The sequence below is a fragment of the Anneissia japonica genome, unplaced genomic scaffold (genome assembly GCF_011630105.1).
Source record: "Anneissia japonica isolate Jap-2015-1 unplaced genomic scaffold, ASM1163010v1 scaffold288197_len338424_cov179, whole genome shotgun sequence".
NCBI classification, from domain to species: Eukaryota; Metazoa; Echinodermata; class Crinoidea; order Comatulida; family Comatulidae; genus Anneissia; species Anneissia japonica.
Window position 1 is genome coordinate 225,042 of NW_022741702.1, and position 25,610 is coordinate 250,651.

The window sequence follows — 25,610 nt, forward strand, 5'->3', positions numbered from 1 at the left end:
ATGTATATTACATATAAACAATTATTTAGAAAAAAAATACTTTAAAAATAAATATTAAATTAATTAATAATTATTTCTCAGAAAATTTGGCATCACAAAAATTTTGTTGCAGGATCAGATAAAAGGAAAATTTAAGTTAATCATATACTTTCAGGATTAAGAAAACCTTTTCTTTCATAATAATAATTATTCTTAATTACTTAAATCATTAATTCTATACATTATTTGTAAGCAATCTGAACATTTTTCATTAAAATGTTTATAGTAAAACATTTATGAAGACAATATAAAGTGAAAGCTTAAACTCTATAAGTGTTATTAAAATTACAAGTGCAAATTTAAATTTAAATTAAAATTTCTAAAATCTAATCTCACACATATTTGGACTGAAAATTAATATAATTTCTGATTCAGATTCAATTCATACCCCAATCATAACATAAATAATAAACAGTTACAAAAATAGTAATTCATGTCCTTAAACGGTAGACGCCAGGAAATGCAAGTAGAGTAGCTAAATATCGAAGAGAACTACCCACTGAAAATAATGTCAGAAGCAAGTAAAATTACAATCACTAAACAACATCCACTAACTTACCAAGTCAACTACATTTCCCAGAATAAATTGACCTCTTGTACAACAAACATGAACTTAGCAAAAATGTGTTTTCCAAAATTTCTAGTATTGTCCATAAAATGTTGATAAATGTTTTCTGTTGTTGAACTTTGACAGCAGGAAGCTTATGATTTGCAGAAGTTAATTTGAGTTAGAGTGCCAGGAAGTGATTAGACTACGACAGTATAAAATCTGCATTTCTCAATAATTTATTAAATTCAACTAATACTCCACAATCACACCAGTTTACAAACAAGGGAAATTTTTATGTAATATTATTTAATTATTTCTTCAAAAAAATGTCAGAATGTTTTTGACTTCCTAAAAAAAAATGTATGTGATCCAGGTCCCTCAGCTGAAAATATAGTAAATTATTACTAGCAGAAATCGTCAATATACTGGAGCTGAGGATGTAAAAAATGATGGTGATGACGACAATCATATAGATTTCATCATTTAATACTTTCAATGGTTTAAACTGTCAAAAGAGTTTATATCGTGGAAGTACTTTGGACTACTGAGGGCAGCAAACAGCATAATTGTTGTACCAATTAAAAGTGAAATGAATAGTCTTACACTATTGTATCCACTCATTAAAGAGTATTCACAGGCAAAATGAACATGTTGTAATTATTTGTCTGAAATTTATATCATCCTTTTAGCTAGTAAGTTTCAATTTATTTAATAAGTAATTTTTTTAGTTTTTAGAAGTTGGAAAGCCAGCCAGAAATGAGCGGTCATGGTCATCTGTGACTAAGAAACTGTCTCATAAACTTAAATTCCGAAACAATTTATTTTCAAAAATGATATTTTGGTACTATTCATTTTATTATTTATCGCCAGTCTGTTTTGCAACAAGTTACACTTGTAATAATGTATTGATCTAGGGATTATTTTTGTGTCTTTTGTGTCTTGTGCCAGTGAAAGTTAATATAGAGGCCTAAGGCCAAATTGACAATTACTGGTAATGCATCAAATTTGGTATCTTTAGTACACTGTCTAAACGGTTAATTTAAATGATTCACCTAAATTCGGTCAAAAAATGTTCTAAAGTAACTTTTTATAGTAATGATCACATTTTTTAACTTCATTCAGTTTCAGTCTAGATGTTAAAAGTGTTTGCTTGTTGAACTGATTAACTGTATGTCTATATATTTTCATCAAACATCAAGTCAATTCTCATAATGATATTTAAAAAAATTAAACAAGCAGTTTTAACAGCCAGACCTGTTTTAGATCTCAATATATTTTTATTAAACATCAAAAAAATCTTAATAGGATAATATTAAAGAATTAGGTACTTTACCTCAAGATTAGTTTCCATCTGCTGGCGTTGGTCCACCATCTTCTCTGAAAGCCCATCATTTTCAGAGTAGCTTAATCTTAGCGTAACATCTTTGCCAACACCATAAGTCCTTACCAATGGTTTATGGTGTGATTTCTGTGGCCAATCTATTTGATTATTATTATTAACCAATGAGTCACTGCACATTTTTTGGACAGGCTTATGATGCTGTCTTTGTCCAGTTCTTTGCAAAGAACTATATTTTGGCATAAACCTAGCATCTACTGAAATGTCAAGGTTACCATCAACAGTGGATCGACTACCAGAATGTTGTTGTGTTCCCAGTAAATCTGGGGAACTGATTCCTATGTGAGACTGGTAACTCTTTGACTGGTCCAGTAACAGGGATTGTATTTTCTTCCGCTTTTCTTTTGACCTACTGGAGAGAGTTCTTCTTTCAACATCTGATTGCCCAGCAGAGTCAGCACGCTGCCTATAATCCATAAACTTAACCAAAGTTGAATAAGAATCCTTGGTTGGACGTAAACTTTTATGTTTCAAACCAGGACTCCCCAGAGGTGTTCCAACTGGGGTCATACGAGCACTTGCAGGTGCACTTCTCTGCCCTGCTTTGCTGGATTCTTTTATAAAACTCCATCTCTTTGTCGGCTTAGTAACCTGGCGGTTAAGACAATTGATACTAGAGCTCAGAGAATTGTTCTCTCCTATGCTTAGTTCGTTTTGCGGAGAGCTACTCCGTGACTGATTGAGTAACATTTTTTGGTTCATCTCTGTAATCTGACTGATCAGGTGAAAATCGTTTTCAATGTCCAGCGGCCGGAGATCAGCCTCATCCACTATGTCGAGTCTACCTTCATCAATTGCACGTGTGAGACTATTTGACCTTCGGCGCGATACTGGTTCAAGTTCATCATATTTTTGGACTTCCACATTTTTAGAAGGAGTACTGCACCTTGGCCCTAGATGATCACTTCCCTTATTAAATTTCTCAAACACATCTGAGCTTCCTGTATTGTATGGAAGAGACCTTGTTTTGTGATTATGTACAGAAATTTGGTTATTATTTACAACGCTAGAAGAATCAACATTTACGGTAATACCTGACAAGTTTTGCTGATTACCATTTCTTGAAATATCTCTAGAATGACTTGTCGGAGATTTCTTATTTATAAATCCTGGCAAAAGGTTAGGCCAGGCAATTTCAGTTGGACTTCCTGGAGAGTAATCCTTTCTCTCTCCAGTCTTTTTGGGAGATCTTAATGGGAGATGGGTCTCAAGAAAAGTATCCCGACTGGACACCTGCCCTCCCCCACTTGCATGTTGTGGTTTACTCATCCCCATTTGTCTTGCTGATTTCAAATTTGCTCTTTCAATTCCACTGTCAATCATTCCATTCCAACTGCGGGGACGGGGAAAACTTCGTGATCTAAGCCTTGTGTCTGTACTGGGAGCTACTGGGCTTAGAATTGATGATCCGTCTTCCCGTTCACGCTCAGCTTTGACTTTCTCCAAGACGTGGTGAAGTTCCTCTGGTTCTAGGCGCCAGTCGGCTTTGCTTTTTGCCAAAAGGCTGCCTCGTCTTGAGTCATGTGTACTTGAGTCTGTAGAGCTGCTGTTACTTCTATCTTTTCTGTCATTATAATCATCCAGATGAGCCTACAAGAAAAAAAAAGACTTTTCTTTAAATATTTGTATAGCATAATTACATATAATTTAATTTATTTACCAAATCACTATCAGTAAGTAGACCTAAGAGGTCAGTGAAAATCTACATAAAATATGAACTAAAATAAGCCAAAAATTAATCAAAGTAAGCCAATTATATTACAAATTGAGTAAATTACTAACAACAAAGTAAGTTTTGTTTCATTAGATAATTTCAAAAATACCAAAACAACTATAAAAATACTAGTATGCATACATACTTATTATTTGAATATTTTAGCTGGTGTATATTTGGGGGAAAAAATCTAAGAATTAAACTGAACATTTAACAAATTGAAATTATTTTTATCATTATTTATATCAATTTATATCAAGAAAAACATAATTTCTAGGAAGAGGATAACAATTTGGTGGGCATTGAGTGAAGAAGCATTTGGTACAGTGATTAGTTTTGGGGATTCTCAGTAACAGACCAAGGGTTCCTGTCTGAGGAAGCAACTTGTTTGTTTACTTGGCACAAGACAGATACCACACTGATTATCTCTACCAAACAGAATGTGACAAGACAGGGAATTAGTCCCTATGGCATAGGGACTAATTCCCTATCTTGTCACATTCTCAGATTAAAGATGTTTGATTGAAATATTTCAGGGTGTGAATGGTTGCAACATGAATGGTCTATTATGCATTTTAATTTGATCTTTAAATTCCCACCAAACAGCAAGTAACTTGCAACTTTAGGATGGGAAAAATGCTTTATAAGCTAAAGTCTCTTTAGGAGGGGGAATTGTTAGAAAATAAAACAATACATAAATGTATAAAATCAAATGTTAAAACTTAGTATTAGTTATAAAAGAATGTTAAAGAAAGTCTCTGTTTCCACACAAGAGCTGGAGTATAGGGCCCAATAAAAAAAATTATTAGTTTATCACCCTCGCGCGCATGTCTTTTATGGTACTGGAAAAAAAAAATTTTTTTGAAAAAAAAATTTTTTTTGACCTTTTTTTTATTTCTTTTATTTCTTTTTTTTTCATTTATTTTATTAAATAGTTAGTAGATATTGTTTGCATTATCTAAATCATGTTTTACTTTGAATATCAATGCACCAGCACACAACCCAAGGGTGATATTTGGCTTTAGCAAAATAAAAAATTAAAAAAAAAAACCTCCCTCCCTCATCACTTTTCCTGCCCAGATAGGGTGATAAACTAATAATATTTTTTATAGGGCCTAACCAAGAGTGAAACAAATCACTGTCAAAGTGGCTCTCCAATCATTTGAATCAGAATTAGTTATCAAATTTACTTATCCAATTGGCAATTACAGTGGAACACTATAGCTCTAGTCTAAACATTCACAACATTTAGAGAAAACACAACAAACAAATCAAGTTACAGTAGTCTAATAAGGTACTATAAATAGATCTTTGTCCTGTTATAAATTAAAAAAAAGACACACATATAAAGAGTAGCAATTGTGGATAGATGGAAAATATAGACAAAAAATACCTTTTTATACAAAAAGCTATAACTACACTACCTATATTTTATCTGATGACCAGGTATATTTTACTACTGTAATAGTGCTGTGAATTGATACTTATAGATGTTGGATTATACTGGATAAGTATTTCTGTATTATACCAGTAAGTGTTTACAGGAAATTTGGTCTACTGCGTACAGGAATTCATCCTTTTGATTTTATTGGTTCTTTGCTCATTAACAATATTTGTATGCAGCTGTTGTCTGCAAAGACTACGGTAATGAGACTAGTTTTTATTTAACAACTTTTTTACGTCATTCAACAAGGATCCATAATTGTCCAATAGACAATCCCACTATCCTATCACATTTTCATCACATGCAGACAGTACTTACAATATTTTTATGTTAATGTGATCTCCAGATTTACGAACATTCCTACTTATTAACAAATTTGCAAGGTGAGAACATTCAGCATAAGGACAAATCAAGATTCAATTCAATTTTCAATTCAAAAATAAACATTTATTTAAGCTTACAAAGGTAGCCAACCAAAAGCCATTGTTTAGGCAGTGTTGCCAAAGAAACCAAAAACGGAGCACACCCACAAGAAAGAAAATGCATGAAAATCATAGTAATACAGTAGAGATATGTATAGTATGATTGTAATTAACTTAATTATTAATTTTATTTAATTTATTACTGTACCAACTCCATGTGTGACCATTAATTATTCATTATGGTAGTTCATCAGTATTTGATGTCATGATAAACAAGTGATTTGAAATAGAACTTCCAAATTTTATCATTGTGTAAATTTTATTTGCTTACATGAACATTGGTATTAATCAGGCTTGTCTTACCTAAAATTATTCCATATGAGAAGATGTCATACAACACAAAAAGAACATGTTTGAACTTAAAAAAAAGGGCAATAGTAAAATAAGAAGCAGATGCAAACAAAAAAATCTGTATTTTGTGGCCTAATACATTGGATTTCATACTACCATGTATTATAAGTCAATCGTGACGTCATCCCTGTAACTCCCAATATTATTTGCCTATTCCCCAGCGTCCACTTATTTTTCGATTAGTGGACGCTTGGCTTGATTTTTTTTAGGTTCGTGTGCAAAAAAAAAATTCATTTTTTCGTCACCGCGAATACATCGCGCACCACAATAGAAATTGAATTGTAATTGAAAATTACTTTCGTAAAATAAGCTTATTAAGAACACGAAGAAAGTTACTTCAAATTCAATATTAAGTATGAACAATTAAGGAATTCATTGAATCAATGGACCCTCATAAACACAACAAACTGAACGTTTAATAGGAATATTCTATACCTATTTTAAAGACTCCAGGAACAAATTTAGATGTAGGCCTACGGCCAGGCAGGAGGCCGCACTGGCCTCCTACTACTATGAGACCGTAGCCTAGCCTAGTTATGAAATCTTCACAAATTTTACCTGTCTGCATTCATCTCTTAACCTTCAATCAATTTCCTTAAACTATTACTATATCATTATTAACATTATATCATTAATCCTATCATGAATCCTACCTACTGTAAAATCACAGACCCTAAACATGGCTATGTTAAACGCAAAGCTTTAGTTCAAATGAGACATCTGTGTATCTTAATTAATGTATATGTTACCATGACAACCTCACAGATATCAATATCAAGGTTGATAAGTTTAGTTCTGAATATTCACATACAGTATGCAGTAAATCTGTCATTAAAAAAAATACAAAACAGAGAGTTTTCCCAAGGTCGCTTCGCTCAAACTACATCTTGGTAAAAAGATCAAATTTCTGTACAATTAGTAATTATCACCCAATATTTAATCATAAGTTAATTAAGTTTAGGCTTAATTCAAATAAATTGAACCTAAATACAAAAAAACCCATCAAATATGCCAAGGGTAATACTAATTTGGGTAGGAATTGAACACAATCTCCAAATCTTGGTAATGTACAACAGAAGACGACTTTCCTGGAAAATAAATAACGTGTACCCAATGAAAAACCGCAACTTACACTTCTTCTATGCAGCCATCTCCAACGTCTATGCTGTTGCATGCTGTGTTAGTGGCTGGCCTACTAGTTATATACAGTATAGGGTTTCACAGAAAAAATCTCCAGAAATTAACTGACTCAGTGACTACAAATTCCCAGTACTGGTAAGTTATTTCTTTTGTGTTGATGTTGGATATACAAAAACAGATGTGATTAAAACAAAACTGATACTTCTGAATGTTCCGAAAATGAAAGACTTCCTTATTTATGGGGAAACAACTGTAAAGTCCTAAAGTTTAGGAAAGTAACACCATGGCATCATATCATGACTTCACAAAATGATGTAATTTAGGAATTCTATGACAGTAGGTATATAATTCTTTACTTTTAACATTCTTTCATAAAAAAAGGGATAGAAAAGGAAGTCAATTACGTAATGTAGGTCATAAAGAATTGTAAATTCAATTGAACACAAAAAGGAAAAAAAATGTCTGATAATTCAGATTGTTACAAAAATAGACAAACTTTTTAATTGGTTTTATTTTAAATAATACTGCAGACAGGTCTGTATAAAGGAGACACTTGTTCCAAAAAACATGCCAAACCTGTTAAACTGATTTAGTTATCTTTTTACTTTTCTTGAGAAATAAGTATCACACACGCTCTATCATATCCATCACTTCCTCACCCGTAAACATATTTCATATGCTTGTACACAATACAACAAGTTTTGAAAATATGAAAGAACTAGATACAGTCACCATGGCCAGACACAATATTACAATGGATGATAAAATATGAAACTAAACTCACAGTGATCACGATCACAGGATTTTGATTTTGCATCTTGACAAGTCCTCATGTGCAAACAGACCAATACATATTCCTATAATAAACACTTGGGCACTGAGACAAAAACTGAGACAAAAATCCGCCATAAATTTGTTGGACTGTTACTGGAACTGTGTGTAGAAATGTTTATTATTGTCACTGTCATCGAAATGACCTATTGTATTGCGGTAGGACGCTATTCGTTGATTTTTATTCACTTCACATCCTGGCCTTGTTTAGGTTAAGCCTTGAACCTGAAGGAATTAATATCTTGTGTGGGTTGCAAAGGCGTTGATTGATGCAACCGTATATGAAGAAAAAAATCATTTATCACTACAGTAGTTTTACTACGCTGGTCAATAACATAAGCTCACCTAATTCCTCTGATTGTCAGTAATCTACAAAGAAATATAAATACTGTATACAAGAATGACTAAGGCCAGGTGAAAAAAATTATTAATCGCTTGTCCGAATTCTTTTTAAAAAGGCAGGCCCTTTCTTTGGTATTATTAACATAAAATTTTGGCCAATTAGTTATGCTATAGTAAACACTAAATCTAATCCACACAAGGTAAAGCAGAATATAAAAATGACCAATATCAGTAGTATGCTATCACTGCATCCAGTATGAAGGATAGAAATGCCGGAAAAAATGGAAAACATTTTTTCAAGAAGTGGCAGAATAAACAGAGAAGCAGACGAGGACATGAAAATTTTGGTTGATTTTTATTTTCATGTATTTTTTATTTGTCCTTAACAAAAACACCAACTATTGATATAAACTGTCAATTTTAATAACGGTCTTGCATTTTATTTTTAACATTTTTTTAAAGTTTGGTGAAAAAAAAATTCAAAATTTACAGGAATTTTTAAATGGTTTTTGAAGATCAAATGCTCCACAAGGGAATATCAAGTAGTAGGTCTATACAGTCTGCTAGTCTAGTCTATCCACAGATTTGACGCCACACCCAGTACTTTCAACTCACAAGTACAGCAGTTATAACCTACATTCTTGTACAAGACAGGATGCTGGTGGCTTCCTGCCAAAACCTATGGAAGACAAGCAGTCTATATTTATGTGAAATAAATACTCGGTTTCCCAGTGCGCTGTTGGTATTTAATTAGCAAATTCAATGGCGTATTATTATCGACTGTTATCTTATATACATAACTTATTGTTTCCTCTTACAAGCTCTCCTTTCTTGTCTCCCATAGATTTTAATTGAAGACTGAAATTAATTGAATTTGAGCCTATTGAAAACAATTGATTACAGTACTTAATCATTAATAATTGTTAATAGTTGCTCAAAATTACAGAGTTAACATGACATATCTCATGAATGAATTCCTGATGATGACATAATTAATGTCGAAATATTGAATCCCAACATATCTCATGTGTTTACAACATTTTTCAGTATGTATGACCCAAAAAATGAAGGAACCCCCAAAAAAATTACAATGAAAATTCTAGTGTTCATTTAAAATAACCTCAAAGTTGGGAAAATTGGCTAGCAGTATAGGAATGGTACACAATGGAGTTGTTTACATCTTATGTAATAATCTTGGGGATGCACATGCCCAACAAAACTCACTCCCCCAGTCGACCCCCCTCTCTCTTATACCAATTGAAAATTTTCAAAGCATAAAAAATTGCACGCTAAATACTAGTAGTAAAAAATCACTTCCAGATCACCTTCATGCACCATCAACTACCCCCCCCCCCTCCAACCAGCTTTCAAGAATCCCAAATACTCATTGTGTGTAATTTAAGAGAAAATGTAATAATTTTTAATTGAAAGATAACAAAAATAATTTATATTAAATATAAAAATTAAGCAATTCATTTGTTTTTCATTGTCATGTCCATAGACTGCTTATATCTTTAATGATATAATTATATAAAAAATGTCCCATCATCATGTTTTCACAAGCACATGAGGGTTGCATAATGGAAATCAACACAGATGATGGCAACAGTTGTATACAGTAGTTTAGTGAATAAACTATGTTATCTTACTTTAGAGATATCATCTATCTGCAGACCTACTACTATCCACATTCAACTTGTATCTGTGGTTTACTGTTATACTCACAATAAACAATGTAACTTAATACTGTATCTACCAGCAAAATTATAAAATAATCAATAGAAAGGCAACATGTGTAAATTTAAATAAAAATTAAATAATTTTTTTGCTCATAATTTCATGAACATTTTTGAATAAAATTTACCTGGAAATATAAACATATGGCCATTGTATGTCAATGATTACTTGTATTAAATGATTTAAACAATGTTTTTGAAAAGCTATATGTATATTACCACTGCATAATTTTTAATAAAATGTATTTTAATGTTTTAATAATATATCGTTTTAATGTTTTTTACTGTTCTGTTTGGAACATTTTAAAGTTTATAGTCTGTTTTATGTTTGATCGCTAATTAACTCAAAGCACATTTCTTTTATATTAATTTATAATAGACTGAATAAATTAAATTGAATCTAATTGAATTATTAGGTTGTTGTAATGTATGCCTTATAATTATGTTTTATAACCGCTGTACATGTACAATACTTTTACACTGAATGCTATTTTGTGTACTGGCATTTTGTGGAATACTTTTTAAGCAGATTTTTTCAGAAAGACAAATGATTTTACCATTTTAAGTTATTTGAATTGAACAAATAAAGAATTATTTTATCTTAGATTTTATCTTATTTCAGAGTATTTTATGAATGCTGTTGAGAAACATAGAGTACCAGCATTACTAAACAAGGCACAATCTATCTTATTTGTTATGGTAGTGAACATTTTCTTTTCATAAACACGGTAATTAGCCATCAGCCTACCCTCCTCTATTTTTCAGCAACAGACCTCAAACTTACTGACTTTTACAGGCTGGAACAATACCTTCAATAAAGTCACACTTAAATATCACCAACTTTTTAGCAGTGTAGTACAGTATTCACACAAAGTAACAATTTTCCTAAATATAAAAATAATAATGCCTGTTTTGTTTTAAATCATAAATCCGACCTATTAATTTGTGAGTCTATATATTAGAAGTAGTTAGTACTTAAGCATCTCTTACTTCAACAAATATTACCTTTTTAATAATAATATTCACACAAATTATACATTCACTAACTTCTTAACAATACTGAGTAGTATCCAACACAAATGAAGCCACCAACTTTTGTACAGTATATCCACAGCACAACCATGAATATTAAGCAAATAAGTTCCACATGTTTTGAAAAAACGTCATTAAAAATCCAGGATGAAAGTACATCATTCAACTAAAACATCCTCCTCCTGGTGAGAAACATCATTTCCTTGTCTGTGCACAATGGAATCCTGATTCACTTTGTATGCATTCTAAAAGACAGTATGATTCACTGTTGTAAACTGATATAAGCATTCACATACCATCAGCAACAGGGCCCTTTTGTTCATTAAATGACTTTTTATTCTCTGTTGTGGTTATCAGATACATCCCCTGGGGATATAATTTTTTTAGTGGTACTCTGGCCATGAAGTAATAAAAGTGAAAATCTCTCAAGCTTCATTTTCTGTGTTCAGACAAGGACAGATTTCACCTATGACCTCAGTCAAACACCTGATGGCTCCTAAATGGTAGAGTTGGTGATGTGATAGGTATTGCCATGGAAACCTTGTGTATGTGTACTGTATATGTAGGTTAAATTTCATAGGATTTACAAATCACATCATACTGACTAGAAATTGCAAATTGCAAGTGAAGTGCTGCGAAGTACAACTGCATAAAATGTTCTTCGAACAAAATTATTTATGCGAGTCAAGTGAAAATAATGAATAATAAAAATATAACAAATAATATGAGGACGACCCATTGTCTATATTAGAACAGCGTTGGTACCGTGTAGGATAGCGTTTTGCTGCAGTGACATCTCTCTGCTGGCGACTCGCTGCTGCTGGCGATGACTCGCTGCTGGCGAATCGATCTGCGCATGTGTATAAAATGGCATTTATTTCCAAAAACACTATGCCAATCTACAACAAGCGTCGCCTAAATGTAATAATTAGCACGTTGAAATAGGCTAGTAAATAAGTTTAACTGGGTTCGTAAATAATATTGGCCTCAAAATATTGTGGCTGAGACATGAGCCGATTAAACGTAGAAATAGGAAACCTAGAAATATAGTAAAAACGCTGAATAGTACTCCAGCGTCGCGACATGCCGACGTTGGTACAAGTAGGTTAGTCTACAAACGTCGCCTAAAGTAATTGATTTTAGCCGGCAGAATGAAAGAAGGAAACTCCGCTTTTCAGTTGTCTTAGGCGATTGTTTTTTGACAAACAATGACCTTTCAGAGGTCAAATTGCTGTCAAGAATATGAATTGGCTGCTTCGCAGCACTAAAATGTTGTAATGTCTACATTTACTTTATTTATAAATGTGATGCTCCTATTAAGAAAGTTAAATCAAATACAACCTAAATGCTGTCTCTTATACACATCTAGATGTGTATAAGAGACAGAGTTAGTACTTTAGTCTACAAACGTCGCCTAAAGTAATTGATTTTAGCCGGCAGAATGAAAGAAGGAAACTCCGCTTTTCAGTTGTCTTAGGCGATTGTTTTTTGACAAACAATGACCTTTCAGAGGTCAAATTGCTGTCAAGAATATGAATTGGCTGCTTCGCAGCACTAAAATGTTGTAATGTCTACATTTACTTTATTTATAAATGTGATGCTCCTATTAAGAAAGTTAAATCAAATACAACCTAGATGTAATTAAATAAATAATTAAAAGCAAAAGAAAATGCAATAACCTTTACTTATTATTTTTAAAAAAATAAGAAAATCTTAGGGAAGTTTTTAATTAAATAAAGAAAATTATATTATACTTTTATTACCATGAAGTGTACAATACATCAGGAAAGTGCTGTAATCAGTGGTGTATCTTGGGGTGTGCGGTGGGGAGGAGGGGTGAAGTAGTTAAAAATCACCTAATATCACCTTAGTTTGCAAATTAGCACCCCCAACTGATCATCGAGTCCCCCACTTCACCTTCTCCCCCCCTTCACCTTCTCGCCCCCCCCCCCCAACCAGCACCCTCATTTTCTAAATACGCCACTGGCTGTAATGTAGTCCGCAGTAGCTAGTTAGAAAGTGCGATCATCAACTGGTAAGTATCAGAAAGGCCTAAAAAGCTAGGCATGCACTGCGCAAACCTTCTTGGCTGAAGCGACTCCATGGAAAATGCAATGCATATACATTGCCATCAATCACACTGGCATAGAAAATGATGTACATTTAGGTAACTGTCTATAAGTACATGTACTTTCACAGTCTTTCTTAGCTCACATAAAAAAAAACCTTGCTATTTATCAATGTATTAATTTTGTAATACATTACTAATAAAGTAATAATAAGGAAGGGTTACATGAAGATGTGATAATCCCTGCCATAACTACCTGTACAGTAGACATAAAGTACAGTGGTTTTTGTGGTAAAGCAAATATTAAACACAACCTATAGTTTAATCAATCACAATGGTGTACAAAATGATGTACAGTATATTTTGCTAATGTACTACCAAGGTGCTATGGGACATCTTGCCAATTTTTCAACATGCATCAAAACAAAGTGTCTTTTGCATTAAATAATTTTTTCTTTTTATTTTTGGCTTGAAAATGGACATCCCTATGATGAGGAACATTTCTCAAGAACATGAAAATTACCAATACCATGGCTAGAGTAAATGAAGTTCAAGCTAATTAATTAGTCTTCAAAATGAAAACAATATGGCTACTGTTCTAAAGTGAAGCATCAAATCTTTTAGAACAGATATCCTTTCATGCTACAGCACAGACATACATTGACTACATACTTTACCTGAAAACTTTTTTAAAGCAAGTCTTGTTGGAGATGTGTTGTTTAAAATTCTATGCTTTTTAGTCCCCATAGAAAAATAAATGAATGAAATTAAAATAATCACCATGTATTTTTTTTTCTCAGAAATCCCATATTTTTCTTTTTTTTTTTAAATTACACAATAGAACTTTACACAAAAGCCCATAATTATATAGTATAATTGTAAAATAATAAACTATAAAGATAATTTTATATTGTAGTATTTAGAAAAAAAAAACATACAGTACTTAAGTAAAACAAAAATAGAGGTTCATGAATATCAACTGCTTTGAAAATAAAGATTTTCCTGTCAAAAAAGCAGGGTTTTAGGAGATCCATTATGTAAAATTCATTTGGATTGAATTAGGAGAGATTGGCAGTAGGTCTTCTTTTCCAAGGCTAACAGTCACACCAATAGACTGAATATCCTTTATTTTATGTTCAAAAACTCATTTTATACCAGTAATGCTTTTAAGTGCAGCCACAGCTGGGAAGCAGAAAAACAGCCATAATAGGTTTAAAGGAATTAAACAAAAAAACAAAGACAGATGATAAAACAATCTTTTTATTGCTACAAAATACTCCAGCCATGTTTATGCAGTGTATCTGTATTTCTCACAAACTAAACTATCATCACTTTCTTTATTTACTGTATTTCTTCCTGTCCACTGAGGGCACACTGATTCGTAAAATGCATGCAAACAATGTAAAGCGTTTTATGTCCACATTTCAGTGACAATTTCTTTTTGAAAAAAAGAAATTTATTACAAATCAATTATGCCATATTATAATTAAAAAAGGCCTAATTAATATACGAGACATTCACATTTATACCGCAATCAAAGATATTCAATTTTCTACATACCTAGGCCATATGTTGTTTTTCATCTCTTGGCACACATGGATGCTACTGACCTAGGCTATGTTCACACACACGGCGTAAGGCTGGCTTAAGCATGGCGTAGCGTACGCCTTTGTGTGTGAACTAAGCAGTGGCTTGAATGATTTTACCTCATTTCAAGAGATTGACCAATCACGATTGCAATATATTAGCTACTTTCATCTCTTTCCTATGCTCTCTATAAATGAAATGGTAAAGGGGTTCTTTTTCTATTGCATTTTCCTTATTTATAATGTATATGATTTGTTGATTGTGTTTTGTAAGATATTTTAACCTATTTAGACTGTCTATTAAAACCTGCAACACCAACAATGCTAGCTGAAAAATCAAAGCAAAATTGTTCATTTAAAATACAATAATCATATAAGTTCACTTCGAACAATTCACAGATTTAGAAGTTTTATTGATGCACTGTTAATTTTACTAGTTAAAGAACCCGTACATTATTTAAAACTTAAAACTATTCCCCCATAGGCCTATTACTACTAGTTTAACACCAGCGTTAATATAGCGAACGCCGTTTGTGTGAACACTTTGGAATTTTAATCCGTGAATTAGCTTACGCCTAGCGTAAGCTACGCCAGTCCTACGCCGTGTGTGTGAACATAGCCTTATACCAGCATACAGTAAATGTATTGGAGCAGTCTTTACTACTGTACAGTGGCTCAATCAAATAATAAAACTTGCCTAATTTATCAATATATTAACGTTTGTAATACATTACTAATAAAGTAATAATAGAGTAGGGTTACATGGAGGCAAGATAATCCCTACCATACTATACATAAAGTACAGTGGTTTTTGTGGTACAGAGAACATTAAATAAACACAAACATATTTGGTTTTAGTAGCCTTGACTTGACCAAAAAAAAATATACTCCACTTGGAAAATATATAAACAATTGGCATAAAGAAAACTATGCCAAGTCTGCAGGTTGTGAAGACGAAGATATTAAATATTTTCTTTTTTTCTGTAAAATATTAGAACTGATGGATTAAAATAAATTGCAAAATTATTTAATTTCAATGCATTTCATGAATATCCGAATCAATTTTATTTCAAGTTCAGATCTTTGTATCAAATTGTGAGTTTTTCTTAATATTTTTTCTGAAAGTCAATATACTGATTCTGCTCTTGTGTTCGATGAGTTCTGTAAATCGTACACAAGTGGAACATGGAAGTTAAGAAATTCAGTCTAAATTGAAAAATAATTACTATTAACCTTTTACACTGCTTTTTCCCTTCAAATGTGTAAAGTATGAAATGAAATATTTCTATTGAAAAGCAGGAAGGAAGGAAGGTAGGAAGGTTTTAAACATTGTATGTCTTTTTGTTTTTTCTATTAAGTTATTTTTCCATTTGCTTAATGTGTTAAGTTTCAATTTTCTTGTTTTTCCTTGGACACACTGTTATGTACGAGTGCCACTGTTGTAAAAGTGTCATTTCCAAATAAAGAATATAATAATATCCCAGGAACTTTTAAGCATCTTAAAAACAACAGATTTATAGAAAACAAATGGAGAAAACTGAGGCTAAAATAAGTCCAGGAATGAATAGTTATTAAGGGTGATTTAAGTTAAAAATACTGAATAATATTTAACATTATATAATAAACGCCACTTACTATACTGCTACTACTACAGTATGGAAATTCTACTGTATACTAATTGTTTTACTATCACATTCATTATTTGACCATCATATTAATACAGGGGTGAGCATAAAAATCGGTTGGAGGGCCAAACTGAATTGCTGCACCCAAACTTTGATGTTTCCAGTGACCTTCCAAAAACCTCCAAGCACTGCTTTTACACCACTTTACTCTTAGGGTGTGTTTCTACTGATAAACACAAAATAATCGATTTTTTAAAACCATTTTTTTAAATGAGTACCAGACAGCCTGCTGGCGTTGCAACTGCATTTTTGATTTTTCAAAAATCGGTTTTCGTGACGAAAATTACGTCACCATTTTGTTTATACAACACGTTGTTTTCCTAACTGTATAGGATAGTATCTTTCTCATTCCTGTCATGATGACGAGGAGTAAGATACGATGTGGGGCGAGAAGGCAAATGTTTTCGGCTGTGCTCATCGGCACAATTATGAACGACAACCAAACGAGGACAACGGTAGGCCGAAAAGAGCGGAGAGTCCTAGGCCCAATATTCCCCCCCCCAACAATATAATTACAAAACGAATTCTTCACTCCTCATATTTGTTGACGTTTTTAGCTTGTAGGCCTAGGACATGAACAAGGGGACAAATTTGTTTTGAAAGTTCGCGCCTAATACGATCTAGTCTTTGCAGTGATTGACCTGGAGGTCATATTTCACCTGATAATCGCTTTTTTTGTGTTGCAGCTAAAAGGTACACAGCCAAAATCGGTTATTTGCCGTTCAACCACGTTATCCATTGCGTGTTTTTAATCAATTTTTTTTAATCGCTTTTTTCAAACTGGTCCCGTGTCTACTGCGAGAATCAAAGCGATTTTTCGAAAAAGCGATTTTTAATCGATTATTTCTTTCCAGTAGAAACAGGCCCCTAGTTTTAATGTTACTTTTTACATATGATCAGTGTCAGGCCGTCAAAAACAAGGTGATTTCTATCCAATGTTGCTTGGCGGGCCGCACACATAGGGTTTTTATTTCATTTTCGCGGGCCGCAAAAAGTTCCCTGTCGGGCTGCATGGGCCACACTTTACCCACCTGTGTATTAATACATTGGATTATGGAGGTATAACTGGATTGCAACTCATGGTAATACACTATTTTTTATAAGAACACATTTTACACCAAGGCTGAAATTGCTAAAAAATAAGAACAAAATAAGTATAAAAAAAATTGAGGCTGAGGTAAAAAAATATATAGAGTACCACAGTCGTGTCATCACGATGCCTGGTGGCGCTCTCTGTTGTCAAAAGACGTTGGTTACCGTTCATTACGCCTGAATGACTTTATAGGCTTTCTGGAATAGGCATTTTAAAATCTAATATTTTACCATCAACTAAAAACACAAAAGCACGCATTATATTAGTTATCGAATACACATTTAATCATCAATTAAAATTAAAAGAAAGATAAAACATCTTAATAATTACGTTAGAAATTGGGATCAATGGTTTGTCAGTGAAGAAAATGGCTTCCGGTTGAACGCTTTTTGCAACGATAGCAACGGAGTAGTATCACATGGTATCGTGATGTAACACTGTAGTACTCTATAGAAAAACCAATAAAAAACAGTAGAATTCTTTTGGTTTTCTGTACCTTATGTGCAGTAGGTGTGACTATGTATACTATACCTGCTATTATAATACACTATACTGCTGTACAATAATAAATTTCTGTCTTTTTCAAATGACTTACCTGGGTATCACTTTTACTGCATGTTCCACAGGTTGAATGAGGCTGGTAGTGTATACATGCCAGCATTGCAAATTTATAAGCTTATCTATTGTTTATTATTATTATGTCAGAATAACTGCTCTTTTTCTGTAGTGTCATAAATCTGCTGAATTGTATGTTGAACTTGTGTGGCACAAGAAAAGAAAAATGAGTGGACTTGGACATTCAAGAAAAGAATTCTAGCAAACTGACAAGTTTGTAATACAATTTATGTTTTTTATGTTTTGCGAACCTAAGGGTATGCTCCATTAATTTTGTTTACAAACAAACTTAAATTTTATTACATTCAACAAAATTTTATTTCTATTTTCTCCTCTGCCAATTGGTGAACCATTTCAATATTTTGTGTTTATTTTTTCTTCCATATAGGCCTTGTATTTCATTTCTAGACTGGATATGAATTACACTTTTGTCTTTTTTCCCCAAATTCCTGTTTAGTGTTTTCTTCAGTTTCAGATAGCAGACGTTTGATTGATTTCATCTCAATATGTGAAAAATCCCAAAACAATAGTTATGAAAAATACTTTACAAATTGCCACTTAAAAACCACATGTGCAAAAAGGTTTGACTGTGTGCATATAATATTTAGGCCTATTATATACTGCATATATAAATTCTAGGCATCTGATTGGTTAAGAAGCAATAACTTCACCATCACTCCTATGGTGTAGGCAGGGGTGATAGTACTTTTTTGCCCCGTTGCGATGTGTAATCTCTGGCCCCACCTACAACGTGGTTGCTATGCAATTTATGACATGCACGTACAGTAAAGAGGACACAACCTCTACAATGCTGAGAGAGATTAACCCTTTGATCACCTACAGTACTGTACGCCTAGGAAGTAAGCCAGGCCTACTTGGTAGGCACTCTTTTCATTATTTTTTTTAGGCCTGGTAGAATCTTGGTATGAGGTATATAAAACAAATATTGACTGCTCTAGTTTCGAGAAACGGTGAAATCTATAGCCCATCAGTGATGTGAAGACCGTAGCCTCCTATCGTCCCGATAGGCTACGGTCTCCTGCCCTTGGGAATATAGGCTATGCTCTCCACATCACCTCGGGGCAATAGATTTCACCATTCCCCTCATGCAGTCAAAAGTTATATCATGGTACTATGCCATGATCACTATTAGATGACATCTTACTGGCCACAAATTGACCTGGTTATCATTGTATTGTACAAGTATAGTAAAGCACAAAATAGCCAAGGGCACTGACAAGTTTATTAATACAGATCTGCTATATGCAAATTGGATTAATTAAATACAATAGTATGCTTAATGACCTATAAATGATAACATAAAGACTTTTCCCATTGGATGTGTGATGGAATAACACAACTGATAAGTCTCCATCAATCATTCTCAAGTTCTAGCACAAAAAAAAAAAAAAATGTCATATGTTTGTTTTCTTGTCTTTTACATTTCCATTTACCATGAAAATATACTGAATGATGTGATGAATGAAAATAAAGAAAATGTATAGTTATTTTCATATTCATATTTTCCACAAAAAATTATCAATATATTTTAAATTACATATCATACATTTTAACAGCCGTTTCAGGCTTATTTCATATTCATAAGCCTGACAAAATCACTCAATTGCTAAACCTATTTCTATAGGTGCATAACTAGAGTATAATTTGTGGAAAAAATATGTTCAACACAAATAGATTCCCACGGTAATATTCAGGTGAAGCAGACAGAAACTAGGTTTGTATTTCCTTGTTTGTTTTACTTCCATTTTTGATACATATAGGCCTATTCTGATGTTTATAAAATACACAAATAAATTGAAATATAGTAAAACTTTAATATAATTTTATATTTTAATAGTCGTTTAACAGTTTCGGGCTTCTTTTAAAGATGGTAAAATTTAATATAGTACTATAGTAGTTGCCTGGTAACTAACTTTGGAAAGAATTTTTCCCACAACCAAACAGGTTCCCACGTACTCTTGAGGGTAAGCATTCACTTTCTTTGTGCGCCGCCAGGAATGTGGGCGCTTTATTGCCAAGACAGAAGTAGGTTAGATGCTAAAAAATAGACTAGTTATTATTAGCTGCAAACACGGGCGGTGGCAGTGAAATGGAATAGTAAAATATATCAGTAGTTTCAATGAAATTTATAAATACATACTATAAAATGAAGTGAAGGTGTACGTAACTGTAACTTCATCGATATTTAAAAAATTAGATATAAAAGCATATTTGATTCAACAAATTAAATTTGAATTTAAGTCAAATAAATATAAGGTATGTACTGTACAGTTGACTTTCACTTATGGGAACTGCAAACTTAATTCCAAACACACCTTCTCAATCAATTAAAAGTTTCAATTGAAGTACAATATTTGACTGCAGCCTTCTAAGAGCAGTGTACTATATTAGTAGAGTACATTATTTTATGTTGTAAACCATTTTAATATAGACTCATTGTAAAGTTAAAGTGTAATGTGTGCTTTTCAAAGTAGATTACAGTATTACAGGTCTCCCTCCAATTAAAATCCACTTTTGGGACCTGTGTGTTGCTCAGTTTTTAGCAGCTTTGGTCTCTAATTAGAATAATAAAGGTAAAAGACATGTTAAAATGGAACCACAGAAAAATGGTCTTTAATTGGAGGTGGCCTCTAATTGGAGGGTCCTTTTTAGAGGGAGACCTGTATTTATTATTCAATGGAGGTAAAATTAGATTATTCACTATAAAGACTTTATTGACTATAAAGAAATTGCAAAAGGGGCCATGGATAAACCTATACAATACATGTACTTTTAATAGTTTAATTTCCAACTTTTAAGTTACAAATCTTAACAAAAAATAAATTTTATATTAAACAATTATACTGATTAAAAATGACAAATACATTCGTATATAACCTTATTCACATTCTGTAGATGGTTACATATTACTGCTACACAACAAACACCTCCTACACAAATATTTATATCTACTTGTTGCAATTTGTGTTTGGAAAGGTATTGTTTTACTATTTGCTGGTAAACATTTGAGGAATTCAAAGTAGCCTTGGTTTTTCTTTGACGACTCAGCAATTCAGGCAATTTGAATTTCTAGATACAAATTCAATGTCAATTTGACCTAAAAACAAACAGATCTTCATTTGTTTTGAGTTTTAGTATCAATTTCTATGTGTAATTCCTGTTATTTTTTTAGATCTCATAAGCACCTGATTTTACTGAATAAAGGAGGTTAAGAATTGAAATATTATCTACAGATTTATAGTATACACAGAATGCTAAGGTTAATCCACACCCTGTGTCCAAGGTCAGGGTGATAATATTTTTTCTTATAAGAAATTAAGAAAAATATTATCAAAATATGAATTTTTATTCCAAATAAGAATACATTTGTTATACATTATCTATGGCAAAACATGAACTAAATTAATCATTCATTCAATCAATCAATCAATCACTATATAGTATGTCTCAATGTTACTTTGTTGTAGTCATTTTAGACAGTCCTTAACTTTTATAAACAGTAATCAAATAATAATAATTGCTTATTACATATTTTCAATTTGTTGTATCATTGTTTAGTACTGTACTGGGTCTTTTAATTATTAAATATTATTTTTAAATATGTATTATTGATCTCAAGCATAGCACCTGAATCTCTGATACCTTTCTCCCCATTAAGGGCCCATTGTTGGGCAGCTTCTCCCCCTGAATTTACGTCCCAGAGCCACCACTGCCTATAAGATAACAAATGTCTTCCTTTCATGCTAAATTCTTTACTTTCATGCACATAAATTTTTCAAAGGGTTAGTATTTTAAATTGTTAAGCACGATTCCTTTTTTCTGCCAATGTTATTGTTCTTTAGTACAATACACAGTACAGCACTGACAACAATTGCTTTTTTTTTAAAGTCATCTTTTTGAATACTAATAAGCTAGTAGTAGTGTGTCAGAACAGAATATTCACACATAAGGAAAGAATACAAAAGATAAAAATCAATTGGTCAATCTAAACCACAACAGAATGGTTTAGCTTGTAAACCAATTCACAATCAATCAATTATATTGTTAAATTGATTATATCTTCATCATCGAAGTATCAAAGTAAGTTTTAGGATAATGGTGAAATATAGGCAGTACAAAACATAGTATGATGCAAGATTCCTCCAAAATCGTTTAACTGTCCAAATCCAAGTTAATACTGATACTGTATGTTTCTATTTTTAGTATGCTATCTCAAGAGACAATCCTAGTACAAATATTATGTGAGAATATACCTATTAAAATCACCTTTGTTCAAAAAAACCCAAGAGAATTACAGTTTTATAAAGTTCAGATAAAGCCTGAAATTTGGTTTTCACTTTGAACTCAAAACAACCTACAGTACAGTAGAATATATAGACAGTGGAGACAGATCCAGTAGTAAACTATAAATGTTATACCTCCATGAAACTATCTATCTAAAGTAGCTACTTAAATAGATAAGGTTGATTGAAATTTGAAAACAAAATAAGTGATAAATAATGTTCACAACTTACCTGATTCCTCTTGCTGTGGACTATATATATAGAACATCGATTACTACTTTTTATATACACTGTTTGAACAAACATTTTCAAAGTTTAACCTCCCTGGTTCAAGAAAGCTTAAATAATAAGAAAAGGTTTCTAAAAGTTTTGAGATGCTGAAACTGTAGCACTTGGGCTACAATGTCTGGAAGCCCAGCTATAACACCTGACTTATTTACTCCATCTGCATCCAAGCCTAGACACTTGACTTCCCAAGAGGCTACGAATTTGATATGAATCCAAATGACTTTATTCAGGCTGATTACCTGCTGAGTTAGTTGACCCATCAAGGAGGGCCCGAGTAAAGACTCCTGGCTTCCTATTTCAACTATCTCAACTTACCTTCACTGTTTATTGCACAGCAAGTGTACACACTTTAACAATCATCAGTGCAATTCCTAGACTGGTCATTATTCCAAAGTAAAAGTTCATATGATCAAAAGGAAATATCCCAAATTGTTTTAGGTTTTGTCAGTAAGTTGCTCGATCATTTCAGGAGTTCATGTATGAACACTTTACAGAATTTGCTACAAAGTGTTCTTCCTCGTATGCTTGAGTGATTCCATTGTGTAAGCTCAGAGAACATGAGAAATGGTTGGATTAAAGTTGACAATCGTGATCGAAAGCAAGAAACCTGGCATATTGAAGCAAACAGAACACACCAATCACTGGTTGACAATAAAATGTGTTTAAACACTGTGGTTTAATTAAACATCAGAGGAATTTAAAGACTGATTCGTGTATGGAATGTATTTTTTTGCTTCACCTTGGATAGATACACAAAGTAATAATATGTATTATCTTTATACTTATGTTATATTTATATCTGTCTGTAGCCTTGCCACTTGAAACACTTGTTCTCTAAGGTAAACAAAAGTCCGACTAGTATTGAATTAGACACTGTCAAGTTTACAGTACAACAGATGCTGTAAAACCTGAGCCAGACGGACTCAAACTGTGTACAGCACAGAAATCACACCTGGATGAAAACTCTAAATTGGAAACCAAGCTCATACACTACTGTATGTCAAAAGAACCCAGAATGTCTTTCAAGAAGAGCAGGGCACTTCAGTGTTCTGGTCCATCTGCAGCAGCAGGTTATGATGGGACGTTTGGGAAGTACAAAGTGGTAGGAATTATGCAAGTTCGCCTGAGCACTTTATCGTCAAAGAAAAAACGCTATTCTGTAATAAAGACCTAAATAGCAATAACTAAAAGATCTTATAAAATTTAACATTGTGATATATATCTGTCAAAATATAAAACCAAATTTGAATTTAGGCAATAATGAGTCAATATTCTTACCTTTGCTAAAGTAAATTAATTATAAATAAGTTCGGACATGTTAAGACTCTGTTGTAGACGCTAGTCTTCACATGCCTGAGAAAATTACTGGTACAAACATAATCTAATAAAAAAAAACATAATCTAACTAATGAACAAATTAGGCCTACGTTAAGTTATCTTTTCTTAATGATGTTCTTGTAATTTAACATAAAGACAAAATTCAGTACCAGTATAGATCAAATCACTAAAACATTTTAGAAATGTTAAACCATCTGCAACAATACAAAGTATTATTCTACAATAGTATGTATTTGCTATGTGGAAGAGTTACCAGCCTTTTGGCAATATGAACATGTGTACCTTAATTTCTTGACAACCTGAGACTAATTCAATGGGGAAATAAATAATGAAATCAAAGAAGTTGACTAAAAAAACAGCTGTTATACTCTAAGGCATACTGTATGCAAGAAGCCAATTCTAGTAGCTGCATATAGTAGCACCTTCATGTAACTGTATATTTTTCAATATGAATTATGAATTAGGCCTCAAGTATTAAAAAATACAATTTTTTCTGTACCATTTGTTGTAAATTGACAGATTTATTAAAATAAAGGTTTACAACAATGGTACACACAGGACAACGTTGTGTACAAAAGTGCAACATAATTAAAAATAACCTATTAAAGTGTTGTTCATTGACACCACATTGGATTAAACCTATTAAAATTGCCTAATATACTGTAGGGGTGGTTCATATAAAACTTTTTTTTTTATTTTTAAAGAAACCATGTAATATTTGTTTTTCTTTTTCTTTATAAATAAAAACCAGTAATTTTTCTCAGACTCAGTGTCCTTATATTTTTGCTGATTTCATGCTCAAAATGTTCTTATTTTTAGACACTTTCCAAACATAGAAAATTATTATTCTACATCAGTATATTACAGTATATTACTCTGTACTGTATATAGAGGGTATTACATAGTCACACTTAGTGTACTGCAAATAACATAGATTTGTTGGTGTTTCTATTTGTTTAAAAATAAAAATCTCACTTGACATTTTATCTTAGCCTCAATTTGTTCATATTTTGTTAACTTTTAAGGAATTTCAGCTTTAGTGTTAATAATAATAATAATAATAATTTGGATTTGTAAAGCGCAAAATACATAGGTCTCTATGCGCTAGAAATTTGCAAATTAAAATAAACAAAAGAGATGAGTCTTGAGACGATTTTTAAATATCTCAACAGAAGGAGACTCACGAACAAAGATAGGCAAGCTATTCCACACCTTTGGAAAATGCTCTTTCACCATACGTTCTTGTATGACATGAAGGGATGAATAATGTAGATGAACTAGATGTAGATCTTAAAGCTCTAGAACAAGTGGTGGAGCGAAGTTTAATCAGGTTGGATATGTATGAGGGTGATTTATTATTTAATGATTTATATGTGAAAAGCAACAATTTAAATGAGATGCATTGCTTAACAGGTAACCAGTGCAGGCGATGAAGAGTATAAAATGCATTTTTATCAAAAAAGTGTACCTTCATAAAAAAAAATGAGCAGTTCTACTTTAACACCTGACTATATAGTTCAAAAATTTATACTGTACACATACAGTTCTTCATTATTTTGAATGTCGCCCTCTA

At 32.3% G+C, this 25,610-nt stretch overlaps 1 protein-coding gene across 1 annotated transcript in view; it reads right to left on the minus strand.

Moving 5' to 3' along the window:
* Positions 1–22,784, minus strand: part of LOC117118909 — a 37,909-nt gene extending 15,125 nt beyond the window's left edge. Inside the window, exons 1-2 of the mRNA XM_033263639.1 lie at positions 22,643–22,784; positions 1,923–3,578 (exon numbers count right to left, since the gene is read on the minus strand). Coding sequence (XP_033119530.1) covers positions 1,923–3,578; positions 22,643–22,717 — 1,731 coding nt within the window. The 5' untranslated portion in view covers positions 22,718–22,784. The remainder of the gene's footprint in view (positions 1–1,922; positions 3,579–22,642) is intronic.
* Positions 22,785–25,610: the final 2,826 nt, after the last annotated feature.